The 19,193-nt window shown below is 40.4% G+C and overlaps 1 protein-coding gene across 4 annotated transcripts in view; it reads right to left on the bottom strand.

Annotated features, from left to right (window-relative positions):
* Positions 1 to 19,193, bottom strand: part of NPL (N-acetylneuraminate pyruvate lyase) — a 446,485-nt gene that overhangs the window by 355,990 nt on the left and 71,302 nt on the right. For all 4 annotated transcript variants that reach the window (XM_044073861.1, XM_044073864.1, XM_044073863.1 and 1 more), the window contains exon 6: positions 69 to 144. In XM_044073861.1, coding sequence (XP_043929796.1) covers positions 69 to 144 — 76 coding nt within the window. The remainder of the gene's footprint in view (positions 1 to 68; positions 145 to 19,193) is intronic.

Genomic DNA, 19,193 nt, shown 5'->3' with positions numbered 1-19,193 from the left:
TTAACCTGAAAAGTTGATCATTACCTTAAACATAATTCCTAAGTTAACAACTTTCCAATTCAGCTTACCACTACTTCTTGGCTTGAGAAAAAATGGTGAAATCACAGCAATACCATCAGCTTTTATTTCAGCAGCATGTGCAGCCTTGGGGGAAAAAATGAAAAACATGAAAAACAATCGAGTTACAACTCTTCTCTAAAACACTATTAAAAAGATATTTGATGCTACAATCCATGAACATTTCAGGAAAAAGGGTGAAAGATGTTTTAACCGTCAAAAGGCAAACTGCAGCACAGGCCACAAATATTTATAAAATATCTGTACTAAGTTTCTACTTTATGTACATCAACAATAACTGTTCTATAGTCTGTAAATGAAGCTTGTGCTAAAATTTGTGTTGCATCACTAAAACAAAAGTTTCTTTTTTACTACAAAGACAATACTGAAACATGAACTGTTGAAAAACTACAGCTGTGCAAGTAAATTTATTTTAACAGTAGATGTTCTAATGGATCACCACTGCAGTATCAAAAGGAATGTGGGTTTATCATTCTGTACTGGACAGCTTCTTAAAGCTTTGGGCCCCTTCTGGGATTCTCCACATACGAGCTCTTCAGGCAGGCAGATGGAACAAACTTTAGAGAAATTTTGCCTAAAAAGGATGTTAAGAGCCCAAAATACTTGTGCTAGGAAGCAAACAGTACTATGACTGTATGCCCAGTGGTGAAAACCCTGGCAGCACACACCAAGAACAGCAGGAAAAAAAGGAGGCTTAAGGGTGGTACACTACAACAGTCATTGATTACTATTACAACAAGTTACTTACAAAACTGTACAATGTTCTTTATGTATCATCTTTGCAGTACCCAAACATGGGGATAGATTGACAGCTTACAAAAGGAGTAGGAGAGAGGGTAAAGGCCACTGCCTATTACTCTTGAAGACTGTGAAATATGGTCCTAGCAAAACCTCTTCCGAACCTGGGAAAGGAATACAGTTTGCAGAAGTATGTACAGAGGACCACTGCCTCTGGAAGTTGAGCCATACCTCTCAACTGTACAGATTTTTGCAGAATGTCCAGATTTTTTTCTCATATTTTTGGTCCGTTTTTCATAAAATTGTGATATTCTGGCAAATTAGTGTCAAATCATTAACAACTGAAATTAGAAAATGACAGTTGAGCTTCAGACTTCAAACCTTTCAGAAAATTCATGCTAATGTAAAACCCGTTATTCTATCAGCTTTAAGTTTGTAAAAGCAACATTTAAAAATTGTCCTTATTTTTGGGCCTTTGTCCCACTTTTATTCATGGCTTTGCCCAGATTTCTTATTCTAAGAAGTTGAGAGGTATGTCTACAACACTTGTCGAGTCCACCCCATTCCAGAAAGGCATCAAAGCCCTTGTTGAATGTGGAATAACAGTGTCTGGAAGGAACGTATTGTAGCAAATATACCAAAAAAAGTAATAGCATAAAACAGCCCTCTAGAAATAGTCAGTTTTGTCATTGCATCTCCTTTCTCTTAAGATCATAGCAGACAAACAGCTGGTCAGTTTCCTAAAAGGTCCGGTTTTGTCTAGGTTGCATGTATCTGAACTGCTTGTGTATATTCAGAGGGTTAAGAATAGTTTTTCCTTGTTCTCTGGTTCTGGAAAGGAGACTGGGAGAGTACCAGTTTGAATTTCAGTAAATGTTGACATGGCCTTACACATACAAGGTAGAACATTTACTCAGAGACATTCTTTGTGAAAAATGAGGTAGGGTTGTCTCACCATAAGTGCCTATAACAATACAAGCAGAGTAGATGTCAGAGCAACATGTATATTAAAAAAAAAAATCTTCTGTTAAGAACCTCAAATCAGCCTCATGAGCTTAGTCAAATGAGACAGTATGCTTCTCAAACACAAAACAAATCTCAATCAGAAGCCATCTGCTTCCCAAGTGGGCAAGTATGCAAGTTTCTTTTCAAAAACTGCAACTTGAGTATTGTTAGAAAAGGTGTTGGGAAGGGGCCAGGACAGAAGCTGAAATGAGTGACAAACCTACCTTGATAAAAAAAAAAAAAAAAAAGAGTACAAGTCATTGGATGGCAACTCGCACAAAAAGAGAAATTGGCAATCAGGCCCAAAGAAAAATATTTTCTACTTACTCGTACAAGATTTAAAAGTAGCAGGCGTTTTCAGTTCCTTCAGTTCCTGCGGCACATCCTCGGAATAAAAGGTGCCTAAAATGTATGAAATTTCTATCATTCTGGCAGTTCGTTGATTTTCCATATTAGGGTGTATTAAAATTCCCAGTCTTGTGAGACTGAATCCTATCCATTGGGAATAAATACCCTTGGCTAAACTGACAAGAAGGCACAGCCACTGTCAGCAGGGCCAGAAGACAGTCACCATGACAATTTTGAGACCATCCTGAATCATTAGAACAACCCAGGTCATTAGTGGAAGGGTGAAAAAAGCATGCAGGAACGTGTGTGTTTATGGGAATGAGAACGCATCTGCCTCCCTGGCCTGGCGCAAAGGAGTCCTAGAGCAGAATTTCTTTAGTTGTCTGTTCTGAAAAGAGGCAAAGAGACCCATTTGAGGAGTTTCCCCAAAAGCAGATCAATTCTTAGAAGACTCCAGAATGAAGTTGACATCTGTGGGGGGGGGGGGGGTCTCTATCCTGGTCTTGCTGAGCTTGTCTGCAATAAGGTTTTGCTCCAACAGAAGGCATGATGGCTGCAGAGTCAGACTGAGCTGAACCGATACCTTTCAGGGCATCACACCCAGTCTGCAAAAACGGTGGGTTCTGGTACCCCCTTGCTTAAGTATTGCATCACTGTGGTACTGTTTGCGTAAACTAGCAGAGATGATTCAAGGCCTTGAAATCACTCATCCAACATCTTGACATTGAGGGTTTCTTTCTGACTACAGGATCCCACAGAGCTTGTAGTTTTACCCCCTTTTTGAAACTGCTCCTCATGCCACATCTGAAGCATCTCTGCCGACTGCCTATAGGAGAGTCAGAAAGAATCAGAAGGAAAAATAAGTGACCCGACTTGTGAGTTATCTGGTCCACCAACCATGCAATCTCCCCCTTTACAAATCCAAGAACTGAAATCTGAAAAGTCAAAGGGCACAGATGCAGAGTCCAGACTGATCTGAGGTACCACTGCATTTTCCTCATGCTCCGTCATCAAAGCCATGCACCCCAGAATCATGAGAAACTCTTTCAGATACTTGAATTAGCTGAAGTACAGAACTACTTTTGGAACATTTCTGCTTTGAGGGAGAAAGGCCATTCCCAAAGTAGAGTTAAACAAACTTCCCAAAAAAAAACATCATGTGAAATGGGATGAGAGAAGACTTTTGCAAATTGATTTGAAAGTCCAGACTTAAGAGAAGTTCCTCTACAGTTAACACAGACAAAACAGCTGGAAAAAGTCTGCAAAGATAAGAATCATCCAAGTACGAAAAAATGTGAACATCTTGGAGTTGGCAGTTAGACATGACTGGAGATTGACATTTCGTAAACATCCTTGATGCAGTGGAGTCTATAGGATAAAACGGAGAATCATTAACATAATTTAGACAACAAATCAAATCTTAAACACCTGGACTGCTTGGCAAAAGAAGCATGAAGACAGGTGTTCTTCAGATCCAGCTTTACTACGAAAGCTAGACTTGGGATCAAAGGTAGAAGACTTTGGAATGGTAACATCCTGAATATCAGAATCCTGACATGGATGTTTACAGCAGAAAGGTCTAGTAGTGACTTCATTTGGGAAGAAGAAATATCCTTGAATAATAACCTTTGCCTGAAACTTAAAGGTATGGGCTCAAACTCCGAGTCAGCATGTTGTACAGAATAAGAAGGGAGAGAGCAATCTAGTTCCCTGTGCAAAGAGGAGTGCCCTGGAATGGAGGAAAGGCTCCCAATAACAAGAGTAACCTCAATGGATTATACTCTGAACCCAACTGACCGATACCAAAAGGGATGATTAAGTTTCAGAAACAGAGAGGTCATTGGGTGCATCCTGAACCAGTGGATAGCCATGCTGATCACAGAGACTGTCCTTGACTATTTGAAGCTTTTCCCTTCTTTTCAGAACTTCCTTTCCATTGCTTTTTCCCTTGCTTATGGACCCCTTGTTGTTTCAACTGTTCATTGGGCAAGGGAGCAGAGGAGGGGGAACCTATTTTAACTTAAGAACGTCTGAAAGAAATGGGCCAGTCCTTGAATCAGCTTTCCAATTTCATCACACATTTTATGCATCTGCAGAAAAAGCAAGGGATACCCAAGAACTGTAAAATCTACTGGGCTTCTTTGTGGGTGTAGATGGGTTACATTGTTAGGTTCTAAAAAACACCAATAAGTGCCCAAGTTGCAAGACTGTGAACAAATACTGTAACTATCAAACGACCAAAATAATATAAAACACTTAATTTTATTATACAAAATGACAAACCGAAGTTTAGCGCTTTCACCCACTATAACAGGGCTTCCTCAGAACTCACAAATTGAATTAGGCACTTATTTGGCGCCAAAACACAATCAGGTATTTAAAGAGACACAACCATAATTAGACAATACAAGTAAAGGATGTAAATATAATAAAAAGTACTAGAAATGACTTCCCATCTCTATAATCTGTTGCTGGTACAAAACACAAAACATTAAAAAATATTTATTAATGGATCATGATGTCGTTGTGTTGATGTGTATGTAAATGTATTTTGTTAATGAAATTATAAATAATATAAAATGTATATACAAATATCTATTATCCATAATTAAAACAAATATCCAATATTCCATAGAGGTGTAATATAAATCCTAAATGGCAATAATTTAGAATTAATGTATATTAATATAATGATTGTTGTAAGTGATGAAAAATTATGTGTATAAATGTAATACAATAAAAATTGTTCATTAAATATATAAATACATGAATAAAAGTGTATAAATAAAAATTAACTAGTGTTATAAAATTGCACTTACTAAGATGTTTAAAAGGATCTAAGCTAGTCTATAAAAAATTTTTTTATAAAAACTTTTTTTGAAAATGTGTGTTATAGTACAGTTATTTATTAATTCTAGCGTACAATAATGGTTTGATGGATATATGGTCATTGAGACCTGGGGGTGGTGGCATCAAGATAAATTTGCCACCATACTTCTCTATAACTTAAGCTTTTAATGCCTCCTCCCTTGGGATCTCTTTTTAATATTTCTAAAATAATGAATTTAAAATAATGATCCTTTCCTTCCTTAAAAATATGCTTATATAATGCATTATTCATGTCCTTCGTTTTTATACTATATATGTATGATCATAAATTCTTTTCCTAAGATGTGTCTCAGTCTTACCAACGTAAATTATAATAAAACGTAAAATTTCTAATAGTTACTTACATTATATGAGCTGCCATCCTGAGAAATTAAAAAATAATATTTTTAAGGGTCAATGCGTTCGTGTAGCACGTATGACTTCTGACGACGATGATTTAAGGGTAGAACTAGAGTAGGTCAAGAAGTTGTTTTCACAAAGAGGATACCCTAGTAATATGATCGATGCTACCATACAATACATTTTAGATTTACGTGACACCAGATATCAATCATTGTTAGGTACCAAAAACAAGTTTTTAGGACAGGAAGTTAGCACAACATTAGTGAAGAGGAAGATGTAATCAACTATTACTAACAATTACCAAAAATCTTGTGTAGTTCAATATAATATGGCAGCTAGTCATGTTTAAAAAATCATATGTGATTCATGACATTTAATATTTAATGATGTTAAGGCCATTGGCACAAAACCCAATTTTATTTTTAAAATGGGGAATAATATTAAGCAAATGGTAGAATATAAGAAAGAAGTGAAGATAGATAGAAAATTGGCCATAAATAGAAGTTTAAAATGTGGTACCTGTAACCAATGTAAATTCATGTCCGAATGAATTAAAAAGTTGTGTGAGAAGTAAGTTAGGTAACTGTAATACTAAGTTAGTAATTTAAGTATATGTCAAAAATGCTCCAGTTTTTACATTGGTAAGACTGAAAGACATCTTAGGAAAATAATTTATGGTCATACATATAGTATAAAAACGAAGGACATGAATAATGCATTATATAAGCATATTTTTAAGGAAGGAGAGGATCATTATTTTAAATTCATTATTTTAGAAATATTAAAAATAGATCCTAAGGGAGGAGACATTAAAAGCTTGTTAAGTTATAGAGAAGTATGGTGGCAAATTTATCTTGATGCCACCACCCCCCCCCCCCCCCCCCAGGTCTCAATGACCATATATCCATCAAATCATTATTGTACGCTAGAATTAATAACTCTACTATAACACATTTTTAAAAAAGTTTTTCTAAAAAATTTATAGACTAGCTTAGATCTTTTAAAACATCTTAGTAAGTGCAAATTTTATAACACTAGTGTTAATTTTTATTTATACACTTTTATTCATGTATTTATATATTTAATGAACAATTTTTATTGTATTATATTTATATATATATTTATTTTTCATCACTTACAACAATTGTTATATTAATATACATATATTCTTCATTATTGTCATTTAGGATTTATATTACACCTCTATGTAATATTGGATATTTGTTTTAATTATGGATAATAAGAAGTTATGTACCTACCATAACGTTCCATGTTAGTTGTCTTCTCTCGCCTTCTTTCTTGCTTGATGGGTTCGGAGCCGATCCCTCGGCTCCGACTCGGCACTTGCTAAGCTCGAGAGTCACTTTTACCAGCTCGAGGCAGCCCCATATCCCATGATGCAAGGCGGTATGTACCCAGATCTCGTTTGATGACAAAGGGCAATAGCACCAAGCATAAAATACTTCCCAAAGGAAGAAAGAAAACTTACAGATGGAAGAAGGACCAGGTCTGAATGGTCTTCAGCATAATAATTTCTTATAACAAGGTCTGTCCAGGCCAGGGGGAAGGAGGGAGGGTCAAGAAAGAAGGCGAGAGAAGACAACTAACATGGAACGTTATGGTAGGTACATAACTTCTTAATGTTAAGTTGTCAATCTCGCCTTCATTCTTGCTTGATGGGACCGTCCCTAGCACCTCTATCCTGGGTGGCTCAATGGAACAAACTCTTGAGGACTGTAGAGCCAAAGCTGGCTCTGTCCCTGGAGGCCAAGTCCAATTTGTAATGGGAAACAAAAGTGTGAGGAGTGGCCCAAGTGGCGCTGCACAAATAGTGTCTAAAGGAAGTCTAGCTTGAAAAGCTGTAGAAGTAGCTAAGCTCCTAGTTGAATGTGCTTTAGGTTTTGAGCACAGCTGTTTTCCCCTGAGCAGATAAATTTCAGAGATGACCCGAAGAAAGCCATCTGGACAAGGTCACTTTAGAAACAGGAAGGCCTTTTTATTATCCGCATAGGAAACAAAAAGTTGATCAGATTTTCTAAATTTTTGTTCTGTCCAAATAATATCTAAGTTGACGGTGGACATCAAGATAATGTAGCTTTTGTTCAGCTCTGTCTGAATAGTTTGGGAAAAATACAGGGAGATCAATGGATTGATTCAAATTGTTCTTTGAAGCGACCTTAGGCAAAAAGGTTGGATTAGTTCTCAAAGATACTCTGTCTTTGTGAAAAACCAAATAGGGGGGTCGAACCGATAGAGCATGAAGTTCAGACACCCTCCTGGCCGATGTAATAGCCACTAGGAATAAAGTTTTCCAAGAAAGAAATTTCAGGGAACAAGAAACAGCTGGCTCGAAGGGGGGAAGAATCAAGGATGTCAGCACTAAATTTAGATCCCACTGAGGAGGAGGATTCCTGATTGGAGGCTTTAGTAGGAAAATTCCTTTCAAGAAGGCCCTGCAGAGTCTATGGGACATAATATTATGATCTGCTATCCCGACATGAAAATTGGAAATAGCAGCCAATTGAACTCTGGCTGTGGAAGAAGAGGAGCCTGCATGAAAAATCTCTGCTAAGAAGTCCAGGACTGCCTGAACAGGGGCAGTGAAAGGATCAATATTCTTGGCCTTAGCCCAATAAGAGAAATGTTTCCATTTGCTTGTATAAATCCTCCTGGTAGAGGATTTTAGGTTACTATGATGTCTCTAACTGGGTTAGAGATCAAAGGAAGCCTGGCTAAGGAAGGAAGTGGAGCAACCATGCTGTGAGGTTGAGAGAAGGGATAGACCGGTGCAGTTGACCCGATTGGTGAATCAGAAGATCTGGCACTGGGTCCAGATGCCACGGCTGCACCAAAAGGTGATGGAGGAACGGGAACCAAACTTGTCGAGGCCAGTAAGGGCAATGAGAATCAATTTGGCTCTCAAACAGTAGCTTTCTGGATAACCTGAGGGATGAGAGGAAATGGAGGAAGGCATAAAGAAGTCCCTGGGGCCAATCCTGGGTCAGAGCGTCTCTGGGGATGGCCTGGTAGAGGAAGAGGCAGAAGAAGTCTGGACATTTGCTGTTTTGGGGAGTAGCAAAAAGATCGCAACATGGACGACCCCATTCCAGAAAAATCTCTTCCACTATAGATTGCTTGAGAGACCACTCGTGAGGCATGAGAATAGCTCTGCTCAATCTGTCCGCTACAATGTTGGTTTTCCCAGGGATATGCGTTGCTACCAGAAACCGATGAGAGGAGATCGCCCATTGCCATAGTCTGAGCGCTTCTCGACACAAGGGGTAGGACTTGGTTCCGCCCTGTTTGTTGATATACCAAACTACAGTCATGTTGTCTGTGTGGACTGCAATTGTCCCTACGGGAAGAAAGTCGTTGAGGGCTTGCAACGTTAAAAGCACTGCTCTCATCTCCAGGACATTTATGTGCAGATGGTACTCGAACGGCTGCCACGTCCCATGAACCATCCTGCCCTGATAATGACCCCCCCCACCCGATCAGGGAGGCATCCGTGGTGACAGTGGCTATCGGGGATGGGGTACAAAGTACCTGCCTTGGTGAACCTGAGGAGATGTGATCCACCAAGCAAGATGATCTTTGCAAGTCTGTGTCACCAGAATCTGGTGACGCATTGGAAGTTGTTGGTATGACCACTGTGTGAACAGCATCCACTGAAGAAGGCGCATGTAGAATCGAGCCAGGGGAAGAAGAGTAATGGCCGCAGCCATGAGGCCTAATACCTTTAGAACCATTCTGGCCTGTACTTTCTTGTTGGCCAGAATGATCCTGACATGACTCTGAATGTCTGAAACTCTTTGATCTGTAAGGGTAGCTGACATCCGAACAGTGTTTAAGTTTGCGCCTATGAAGGTAATAGACTGGCAGGGCGATAAGGATGACTTTTCGTAGTTGATCGAGATGCCCAAATGAGAACAAAGATTTATAGTGTAATCCCTGGCTTGTATAAGCTGATGCCTGGTGGTGGCTGACAGGAGCCAGTCGTCGAGATACGGAAACACCTGGAATCCTTGGCGTCTCAGGTGAGCCGTGACCACTGCCATGCATTTGGTGAACACTCTGGGGCTGTAGTGAGACCAAAGGGCAGGGCTCTGAACTGGAAATGACTGGACCCCAGCCGAAGCGGAGAAATCTCCTGGAAAGTCTGTGAATTTTGATGTGATAGTACGCATCCTGAAGATCTATTGAGCACATCCAGTTGTCCTTCTGTAAGAAGGGCAGAATTGACTGAAGAGTGACCATTCGAATCTTGTCTTCCTCACAGACTTGAGTCTGCTGAGATCCAATATTGGTCTCCAGTCTCCCGTCTTTTGGGGACCAAAAGAACCTTGCGTAGATTCCGTGCTCTGTATGGTCTGTTGGAACTGGGTGAATTACTCTTTTTTGCAGTATTCTTGCGCCTTCTAACTCGGCCATTTCCTTAGACCGGTGGTACATCTGGAAGGGAATTTGAGGGGAAAGGACTTTCCTCGAAAGGAATTATGTAACCCTTGGATATGATCGACTGTACCCATCTGTCTTGAGTGAGGGAATGCCAGGCTTCTGGGTACAGTGATAATCTTCCCGACTGCCTCCAAGGAGGGACAGCCGGGCAACATCTCAGGGATGCTGAAAGGGCTTGTCAGAGAGAGGCTCTCTGTTTCCCTGTTTTTTTGGACCCCCTCTGCCTCTAGAGCGGCGTCTGTTGTTGTTACCCCCTCTGCCTCTAGGGGTAAACTGACCACGTGAATCCGTGACTCCTTGGGATTTACGGAACCACATTTTCCACCTTTCTGTCCTTTGGGGTAAGGTCTAGAAGGGTGGAAAACAGACTCCTACAGCAGAAAGAGTCTTGCCGTCCTGCTCGCACCTGGTCAAAGTTTCCTTCACCTGAGGGCCAAACAAAGCTGACCCATCAAAGGGAGAATTTGTGAAGGACGCCTTGAAGGATCTGCAAAGTCACATAGCCGCATCCAGGCTTGGCGCCTAAGAGCCACACCTGTACCTGCGGCTCTACTCTCCATCAGCAGCATATGATATTAGCCGCATGGAGGAGTTTGCAATGGAATTAAGGGTTCCTAGCTGCGAAGCAATTTTTCTTGAGCTCCTGCAGCTGTAGGATCCTGTACTACTTCACCCAGCTCCTTAAGGATATCCCTCTGGAGTCTGGTGAAGTGACATAGGTAATTCAGCGAGCATAGCAAAGGTCGCTGAGGAAAACATCCGCTTACCATACCTATCCATGGTCCTAGAGTCCTTATTAGGAGGATGGACGGCACGGAAGGATCTGCAAGTTCCTTCTTGGTGGCAGCAGCCACCACCATGGCATCAGCGGGACACCCTTAGTGAGGAATTGCTTGTCACACGGGCAGTGATAAATTTTGAAGGCCTCCTAGGGACTGGCTCTACAGAGTCAGGAGCTGCCACGCCTTCAGGCAATAACCTGCATAAGGGGTCGAAGGCGGAGACACCCAGGAGGTGGAGGGCCGAGATCCAAACGCCTCTAGATATACTGACTCATCCTCAGAGGGATTGTTGGTGGGCCAGTTTCCCCTCTGTTTAAGGAGTTCTAGGATATCTGAGAAGGAGACATCCTCAGAGGGGGATCTAGGGGATCCCTCTGACTCATCAAAGTCAGTATCTGAAGTGACAGACTCGGGGGAGTCTACATGTTTCCTCTTACAAGTCCTCTTCCTAGGAGGATCTCCCGAAACATCAGGAGAATCCTCGGAAGAGGGGAAATTCCCAATGGGGAAACCTGAGGCGGAGGATCTCTGGGTCCTGTAGCAAGAGAAGTGGCAGAGATGTCAACAGGCACTATAGAGGGAGGAGCTAAGGGAACAGACTGCTGACTGATACCAGTGGCCAGCACACTCTTCATCACCTCGAATGCTCCCCTCCCAGGCAGGTCCGAGAGAACCCGTTCCGAAGAACTAGGAACTCCAGGGACCACCGAAGGAAGTCTCCGAGGCAGATGTCGGAGCCGAGCTCACCAAGGCCGAGGCTCCAAGGGGAAGAGCGGGTTCGGACAAGGGTCCGATGCCACTCACCCCCTCGGAGGAGACCATGGAAGCCCGACCACCGAATCCCTCTAAGGAAGGTCTCGAAGAGGAGATAAGAGTAGAGGCTGAAGGAACAGAAGGGGGTATCTGTCCTCCAGCCGTAGCAGTAACCATTCCCGAAGACTCCAACTCCAATCTCTGGGGTAGAGTTGAAGGAGGAACTGTAACGGGGTGTGGACCAACAGTCGTCTGTTGAGACGGACTATGTAACATTTGGGCCAGTGCCTGTGACTTAAGTAATCTGCTGACCACTCTCTCTAGGTCATGGTCTGAAAGTCTGGATGACCTTGAAGATCGGCTCCGATGGCTCCGCTCCGAGAGGAGAGGTGAAGCCGGAGCCGAAAGTATCGGCTCCAAGGAAGGAGACCTCGACCTCTTCCTGGAAAGAGCCATCGGAACCGATGAAACTATAGACCCTGTCGGAGCCGACAACTTATCGGAGCCGACAGGAAGCCTCGATGCATCGGCTCCAGCCGGAGCCGATACAGCCACAAAAGTAACGGTGTCGGAGCCGATCGGAGCCGACACCGATGCCTGTGCCACATGGTGGTCGGAACCGATCGGAGCCGACACCGGTGGTCGATGCAGAATCGGCACCGATAGCCATCGGTGCCGAAGGCTGTTAAGCCAGAATCGGCTCCAGCCGGGCGATCTCGACTCAGAACGAAGTCGGGCCGAGGCCACAGGCTTTGACACAGAAGCCTGGGCCTTGGAAGATTTGGCAGATTGCCGACTTAGCCGGAGAGCCCTCCGGCTTAAGAAGGCCCCTAAGTATCAGTTTGTTTCTTCTTTCCTGCAGGACTCTCTGGCTGAAGGAATGACATATAGCACAGGAGTCCTGCAGGTGAAGAGGCCCCAGGCAATAAAGGCAAGAAGTGTGACCGTCTGTCAGAGACATCTTCTGACAGCACAAGTCACACTTCTTAAAGCCTGAGACCCTCTCCTTTGACATGGTGTTTCACAACACACACACACACCAGTCAAAGAATTAAATTAAATAAAATACCAAAAAGGTATTACTACAAAAACACACACACACACCCTAACAGGGGGGAAATGGGATGGGTAAAGTTTGACTAAAAAAATTAGTAGAGACAGGGAATTTTCTGTCAGAAAATCTTTATAATTAACTTAAAACTAAAAATTAAAGGTTTTTAGCAAAAAGGGGCTAAAATATCAAAGAAGTGAATCACTTACCAGGAGCTGGTAAAAGGAGGACCTCATAAGCGAAGCGGCAAACGAGATCTGGGTACTTACCGCCTTGCATCATGGGATATGGGGCTGCCTCGAGCTGGTAAAAGTGACTCTCGAGCTTAGCAAGTGCCGAGTCGGAGCCGAGGGATCGGCTCCGAACCCATCAAGCAAGAATGAAGGCGAGATTGACAACTTAACATTAGATATTTGTATATACATTTTAAATTATTTATAATTTCATTAACAAAATACATTTACATACACATCAACACAACATCATGATCCATTAATAAATATTTTTTAATGTTTTATGTTTTGTACCAGCAACAGATTATAGAGATGGGAAGTCATTTCTAGTACTTTTTATTATTTTTACATCCTTTACTTGTATTGTCTAATTATGGTTGTGTCACTTTAAATATTTGATTGTGTTTTGGCGCCAAAAGAGACAAGTGCCTAATTCAATTCAATTTGTTTTGTGAGTTCTGAGGAAACCCTGTTATAGTGGGTGAAAGCGCTAAACTTCGGTTTGTCATTTTATATAATAAAATTAAGTGGTTTATATTATTTTGGACATTACAGTATTTGTTCACGGTCTTGCAGCCTGGGCACTTATTGGTGTATTTGCAGACATTTTTTTATACAGTTAACTAGTTTGTTTATTTTACAGGTTCTAAAATCAACAAACCTTGCCTTATGTCCTAAAGAGAGCAAAAAAATGGCAGTGTCGCAAGTTTTAACAGCTTCATCAGGATAGCAAATCATTGGGAGGGGTAGGAGCTTATTGGCCAAACGCTTTTACTAAGGTTTGAAATATCATCAATAAAGGATGTGGGCGGTATGAAAGGAAATGCTTCATCTCTGAAACATGTATAACAGGGGATTTAATTTGTCCTAAATAAGGCAAGACTTCAACCTCTCCACTGAAAAAAGGATGAGGTTGAGTAGAAGCCCTTTTCCCCTGGTCTTTGGCCACACAAGAAATGGAAGGCTTGGGTTTCTGAAGTGTGAAGCACCAACCAAAAAGATTGTCAAAGACAGGAGCTTTCACTAACAAGTCTGATCTCTGTATATCAAGATTTGGATGCACAGCTGCCCCCCCCAGATATACTGGCCCCTGGAAGACTCCACTACAAAAGTTAGAAGATGCCAGTGTGGCGGAAATGTATAAAACTGACAGAATCTAGTGACTTCTGAAAAACAGATGAAGTTTTTGTTACAGCAAGGACACTGGACCTCTGGAATTTGAGTCAAGAGAAAGTCCGTTTAAAATCATAAATAAAAATCACTAAATCGAGAAGGGTTACACAATTTCTAACAACTGTATTATAACATTTAACACATATCCAAAAGCTCAAAACGTATCATTGCATAGTTAGAACTACCACAAAACACAGCCCTACACCTACCTGATCAGCTTTTCATTAGCTGTATTTCTACGTAAAAACCTGGCAACTAACTGCCTCCACTCCACATTACATACCCATTTTTAATATTTTACCACTAAAACCTGTAATCTCATGTATGTATTGCTCTTATTCTTCATAGCTTATTTCCCTAGGTTCACCAATTTTTAGAAAATGTGCATTTTCCAGTTCCACTCCATTATTTCCAATCCTGCATAATTACTTCCTCCCTCACCCCTAACTTTTGCATTTCCTACCTCAGTCTTGCAAACATTAACCTTTTACTTTTAAGCAATTCATACATATACACACACACACATTATATTATATATATATATATATATATATATATATATATATATATATATATATATATCTATACACACACATACACACACAGCATATATAGATAGAGAGACAGAGAGAGATAGACAGAGACAGAGAGAGACAGAGATAGACAGACAGAGACAGAGACAGAGAGAGATAGACAGAGACAGAGACAGACAGAGAGAGATAGACAGAGACAGAGAGAGATAGACAGAGACAGAGAGAGAGAGACAGAGACAGAGAGAGATAGACAGAGACAGAGACAGAGAGAGATGGACAGAGACAGAGACAGAGACAGAGATAGACAGAGACAGACAGAGATAGACAGAGACAGAGATAGACAGAGACAGAGACAGAGAGATAGACAGAGACAGATATACCTATCTATATCTATCTATAGATATCTATCATATAGATATATATATACATATATATATATATATATATATATATATATATATATATATATATATATAGATAAATAGATAGATATACACACACACACATACAGCACACTACCCAATCCGATTATACTCCTCCCATCCATTCACCATCACATAACACCATACCCATAGTCCTCTAGTCCGAACAGTTTTCTTCATGCTCCACCTCTGTCCGACCAACGGCAATGCAAACCACCAGTGACATTTTCTTAAATCATACCATCATCGCTTTCACCATCAAAGACAATACACTCTGACATATGTCATTACCTGTCAGACTGTGTCTTTGCTATAAATACGGTGTGTTTTTTTTTTCCTCTGAAATGCTAGATTATACTCATATTATGTGAAATTTTGCTTGCCTGAATATATGGAACCTTCCTTGTGATATTATACTCTGACATACAGGTAATTTCTCCTGTCGAACTGCGTCTTTACTATAATTATAATGTTTTTTTCATCTGATATGCTAGATTGTACTCTTACATTATGTAAATCTCCTATGTCTGAATATATGGAGCTTTTCTCCCTAGGCTTCCGCTGAAAATGGGCATATACTCAGTCTGACTTTCCCTGTCAACAAATGTAAAATAAATAAAGATAAGTGCATTAATTAGAAGCTAAAATAAATAGCAGACAACACTGCAATAACCAGTAAACTCCAGACACACAAAGTCAAAACCTAAACTCATTTTTAAGTACGTTAGCACTTTGTCCAACTCTACCATCCCCTGATGTAGTTATACACACCAAACCATGCCCAACAAACAATACCAAGTGTTCTAACCTAGCAACTCTAAATTCTAAAGTTTCCCCTCAAAACAAATTCACCTCTACCAGTCTCAAAACATACACTATAAATATTAGAAGCATTTTGCAACAATCATCTTGAAATACACTCCTGGATAGCTCTACATATAAACACAATCCCAATAAAAAAAAAAAATAAAAAAAAAAAAAATTCGACAAAACATGGCTTAAACCTGAAATTAAAGATGAAGATGGTCTTATGTTGTAATCTGTGGAAAGAGTCAAACAAAAAGTGTGAATTAGTACATAATGCTAATTCAGTGCTACACTTCCCCAATGCACAAATCCTGGTACCACACTGTATATATATATATATATATATATATATATATATATATATATATATATATATATATATATATATTACATTTGGCATCCTCACATATATCTCACAAAACTATCATAGCAAGTGATACAAATGTGAACTGGTCTAGACTCCCTTCACAGTCCCCATATCCACCAATAAATCTACACAGCTATACCAAACTTGTACATACCTCATCTTTAATAAGATTAGAGGTAAATAATCAATACTATACTGGATTCAGGCCATAATACATAACAAATGTCACTGACGTAGGTACCCTACATGACAACCTCAGACACCACTACCTAACATACTATGTGTTAAGTCACATAGTAAAAGTCCACACTAGAATGTAGACAAAACCTTTCCAAATTCATATCCACACTAGCACTACTTGACTGCAATATATTAGTTACCTTAAAGAGGCCATAGTATCTTCAACATATTCCTAAACATAAACCAACTCATATCAAATAAAGAGAAAGTGCCAGTCATACACACACAAAACACAAAGACTTCTGGACATACTTAAAACCCAGCAAAACAACACAATACAACTTAACTCCCCTTCCAAAGCAACCATAAAAAACATTGTCCATTTCACCTGCACACATTAAACTGGGCACCACCTTCCTCAAAAAAACTTGTGGCCACTACAACCAAAAAAGGTACCACCTAAACTGAAAAACCACCCTAACACTTGACAATTTGCCCACTAAGTATCAAACTTACAGTACTATCATTCTGTGACCATTATAACAAAAAAGTTTATGCCAAGAATCCCATGAACTAGTATCAGAAAACAATGTACAATTCTCCTGCTACATAAAGGAGTCAAGTCCACTCAAATATACAGATCATATGCAGACCAACCACAATCTTATCACCCTTATGTGAAAATTCTAAAAAATGTGCACACACTCCAATACTCCACCACCTATGTAATCCACTCAATGACCAAATATGACTTCCAACACCACAACAGTATAGACACTACACCACTAACATTCCCCAGCGCAATTTATTTGCATAGAAATGCTGGCAAGGTCATTGCATCACACTTCCTGAACATCTACAGTATGGTGTCACACACAATACAAAAAATATACAGGCTCCCTTTCTGGTCTTTATGCCTCTTGACACATCGCAATACGTTTCAAACTCTCATTCTATTTGGACAATGTCACTTCACTTTTTCTTCCTGCAACACCTAGAGTGCTCTGTGGATCCAGTCTAAGCCCCTCACTATTTGTTTTCACTAATAACCTACTACTGCTTCTCAGCAAGCAACATGAATACAATATGCCAATTACGCTACACAAACACTCAGCCACCTTCACATCAGAGCTGCAGAATAAAACTCTGGTCATTCACCGCTGAATCCTGACCTCAGCAATCAAACCGAATCCCGAATCCCAAAAAAACACAAAATGATACAATTCACTCAAAAAAAAGGTCAACAAATCTACCCTCAGATTTTCATCTTCAGATAAAACCAAAACAGAATTAGTCTCACACATTCAATAGAAATAATCACGGACAACTACTTAAACTTCAAATGCCACATTCAGCAAGCAATAAGGAAAATTCATCAGAAATCGGGCCTCATACAGCAAAACCACAAAAAAGGCACCCCCAAAGATATTCAAAGAGAAACACAGGCAAAGGCATCCAGATACGGAAAACATCACCAAATAAATAAATAAATAAATAAGATCACAAAGAGGGAACGTAGTACAGAAGATTAGTAAAGTAGAAGTTAAAAAAGTTGAAGTTACGGAATACTCTGTAAAGTGAAGGATTTAGTGTAGAAGAGTCCAATACAGGTTAGATCATAGCATGATGGAGAGAGTCCCCAAAGTAGAGAGAAACAGGGGGGTTCAGGAGATGTCTGAAGAAATACGGACATGGGCAAGAAAAAGATTTAACATGGTGTAATATTTATGCAAAGGAGAAAGCAAAACTAATAAATACAAAAGGAGCAGCAACAAAGATATTTGAAGAGAAATACAGGCAAAGACATCTGGACATGGACAATTTTACAGTACAAAAAATAAGAAAAGAGGAAAAATACGAGAAAGGATTAGTAATGCAGAAGTTAAAGAAATATAAACTGAGGTTATGGAGTAACTGCAAAGTAAAGGATTTAGTGTAGAAAATGTTAACTCAGAAAACACCACAGCAGGATAGAGCAATAGATCCCCAAATTAAAGAGAAAAGTGGAGCAAGGAGCATTCGATCAGTTGTCATATGAAGATAATTTGTACTAGTTTGTGATGCTTTCTGTAATCTAGGGGGTCTGTTTCCCCTGGGTCCAGTTTGAGATGGCCTTGAAGGGGCTGGAAAGGACCAATGTTTCGAGGGGCAATGCCTACTGAATCTTGGAGGCTGCACTTGAAAAAAAAATCGTTGCCTGCATAGACGTAGCCTTTTCTTCCATCCGTTTCAAAAACTCTTCTGCTCTGGTGCCAAACAGATTGTCCTTGTTCAGAGAAGCGTCCCATAATTTTGATTTGACATGGTCTAGCAAGGTCTGCTCCTTAAGCCAGGCATGCCTTCCAAGTACATAACCTGTGACTGCTGCCTGCAAGATGCTTCTAGGGCGTCAAACCCACATTGCAGGGTATGCTTGCTGACTTGGCTTGCAGAATGCATAAACTCCTGTAATTCTTTACTTTCTGCACAGTCAGGAAAGGTAGAGAATTTTTGCTTAGTAAGTTCTATAGTATGTTGCTGGAATTTCGGCATGTGGAACTGACCATTCAGTGCTCTAATGGTGAGTTGAAGAGGTGTATACTTTTTTTTTACCCCATCTGTCTAAAGCTTGGGAATCCCTGTACGAAGGTGTGGGATTCTTGGCTGTAGTTGCTTTTACTCCTTTAGGTCCTTGGGGTAGGATTTTTGAAGAGAAATTGGAGAGAGTCAGGGACTCTGTAGTACCTGTTTGGTTTCCTTGGAGCAGGGGGGGTAAAGTATCAAGGAGTTAGACTGGATTCTATAAAGACATCCACAACATCCAGAACAGGAGGGATAGCCAAGGGTCTGTGCTGTGGTAAATCTAAAAATTCCCAGAGTCTCTTTTTGGACCGAGGATAATCCTGGCATTCCCAGTGGAAATGCTCTCTCAAAGTATGTAGGGTTTCACCAAAAGAAAAATCCTCTGGAGGGGAGACAGAAGGAATGGATTCCTCTGCATCTGAATCCTCACAGGCAGACAAGGGCATGTCTTCAAATTCAGAAGCCTCAGAGT

This window comes from Protopterus annectens, chromosome 6.part0, assembly GCF_019279795.1.
Source record: "Protopterus annectens isolate FY-2018-M chromosome 6.part0, PAN1.0, whole genome shotgun sequence".
Taxonomy (NCBI): Eukaryota; Metazoa; Chordata; order Ceratodontiformes; family Protopteridae; genus Protopterus; species Protopterus annectens.
The sequence above is the reverse complement of the archived record's forward strand: the minus strand, read 5'-3'. Positions and strand labels throughout refer to the sequence as shown.